The following is a 1,591-nucleotide window of genomic DNA, read 5'->3' on the forward strand; positions in this document are numbered from 1 at the left end:
AAAAAAAAAGTTCACTTGGAGCGAGTTAAGAAAGACTACTGGCAAAACACTTTACCTGTGGAATAATATTAAGTTTGCCACGAAGGTCATGAAGTCCAATAGTGGATATATCGATTCCGTCAATGATGATTTTGCCTCCTGATCTCTCCAAAATTCTAAATAAGCAATTTGATAGTGTTGATTTGCCTGCCCCAGTCCTTCCGACAATTCCAATCTGTAACGAAATGATCCTAAACAGTTCACACCACACTGTCTGTAAGGGAACAGGGCCTGTGCACTGATTACAGATACCATAGGTGCCATGAGAGTGGGATCTAATTTTCTAACTAGACTAATATTGAGTGGCATGGAAGATGTAATGTGACTTCTAAGGATCAGTCTTTATCCAGATACTCTTTACTCACTGGAGAGGCTCTGGCTAATATGTGTTCTCCCTCTACTTGTAGTGAATTAGTTACTACCTAACTAGAGAACCCCCGCAGCCCGAGGAAAAGCAGATCATCCCTGAACCACCTCTGAACCAGCCGATAAAGGCAAGGGCAGAGGAGGCGCCGATGATGAAATGGTTTTACTGGAACTTTCAAAAAATGAGGTTTTTCTCTACCCTCCTTTCCCCCAAACAAACAAGCAAACAAACAAGTATAAGGCACTGGAACCTTTTGCCAAATAGGCTAGAAAATCCAAAGGAATGCCTGTAAATTTCCCTGGTGTGTCCAAACAACTTAGCATTAAAACTATTGTGGATGGCCATGGATAATGTTTAAGGATTTGACTCCTGGCCAAAATAATTGGCTTGTTATAAACATTCCAGTAATTAAACATGTCCCTTTGACCATGAGAACTAAAGCAATCTCTTCTGGTTGCTGATTCATGTGTTAGTATTAATAGGAACAGTAGGCAAAGAGAACATTAAGGTCATTGGCTTGTCTTAATATAAAATTTTAAATCTGACAAATACATCAGAGAAAAAAAAGAAGAAACAAGAATCTATTGAATCAATTTGGATAATCAAAATTCCAGAATGATTTCATTTGTTCCCCCCATATTTATGTTCCCAAAATACATGTGCTAATGTCTACGTTTGCTTTTTTAAAAATGCAAAACTGGGATCATACTATCAACAGTTTTGTAGGTTGCTTGTATTAACTAAATTACATTTCAGGCATCTTTCCATCTCTCTAATAGTCTTGGGAAACATAATGTCATTGACTATACAAATAATTCATAATATGGATTTACTGTTTTGTAGATAACTATTTTACTTATTGTTATAAATTGCTTTATAGAGGAAGTAAAAATAATGTACACTAAAGTTATGTTTCACAACAGTGTATAAGCAATTTAAAAAAATTTCTTTCTTTATAGAGGGGAAACTTATTCTCTAACCACCAACCACATATTATTACTTTTATATGAAATTTTTAAGAAAAGACTACCTTACATTCAATATCATATTGTACTTAACAATGAATGTATTCAGATAAAAGGGAAAATGAAATATATGAAATATATATATGGTACCTTCTCTTCCTCACGAGTCTTGAAAGTGATATTTTGTAATGCTAAACCAAGATCATCTCGATATCGAGCC

General features: G+C 35.1%; 1 protein-coding gene across 1 annotated transcript in view; it reads right to left on the reverse strand.

Moving 5' to 3' along the window:
- The window catches only part of LOC105812130 (canalicular multispecific organic anion transporter 1-like), a 171,550-nt gene that overhangs the window by 3,080 nt on the left and 166,879 nt on the right, over nucleotides 1-1,591 (reverse strand). The window contains exons 11-12 of the mRNA XM_012646516.1: nucleotides 1,522-1,591; nucleotides 51-214 (exon numbers count right to left, since the gene is read on the reverse strand). Of these exons, the coding sequence (XP_012501970.1) occupies nucleotides 51-214; nucleotides 1,522-1,591 (234 nt within the window). The remainder of the gene's footprint in view (nucleotides 1-50; nucleotides 215-1,521) is intronic.

The sequence above is a fragment of the Propithecus coquereli genome, unplaced genomic scaffold (genome assembly GCF_000956105.1).
Source record: "Propithecus coquereli isolate 6110/MARCELLA unplaced genomic scaffold, Pcoq_1.0 Scaffold244, whole genome shotgun sequence".
NCBI lineage: Eukaryota > Metazoa > Chordata > Mammalia > Primates > Indriidae > Propithecus > Propithecus coquereli.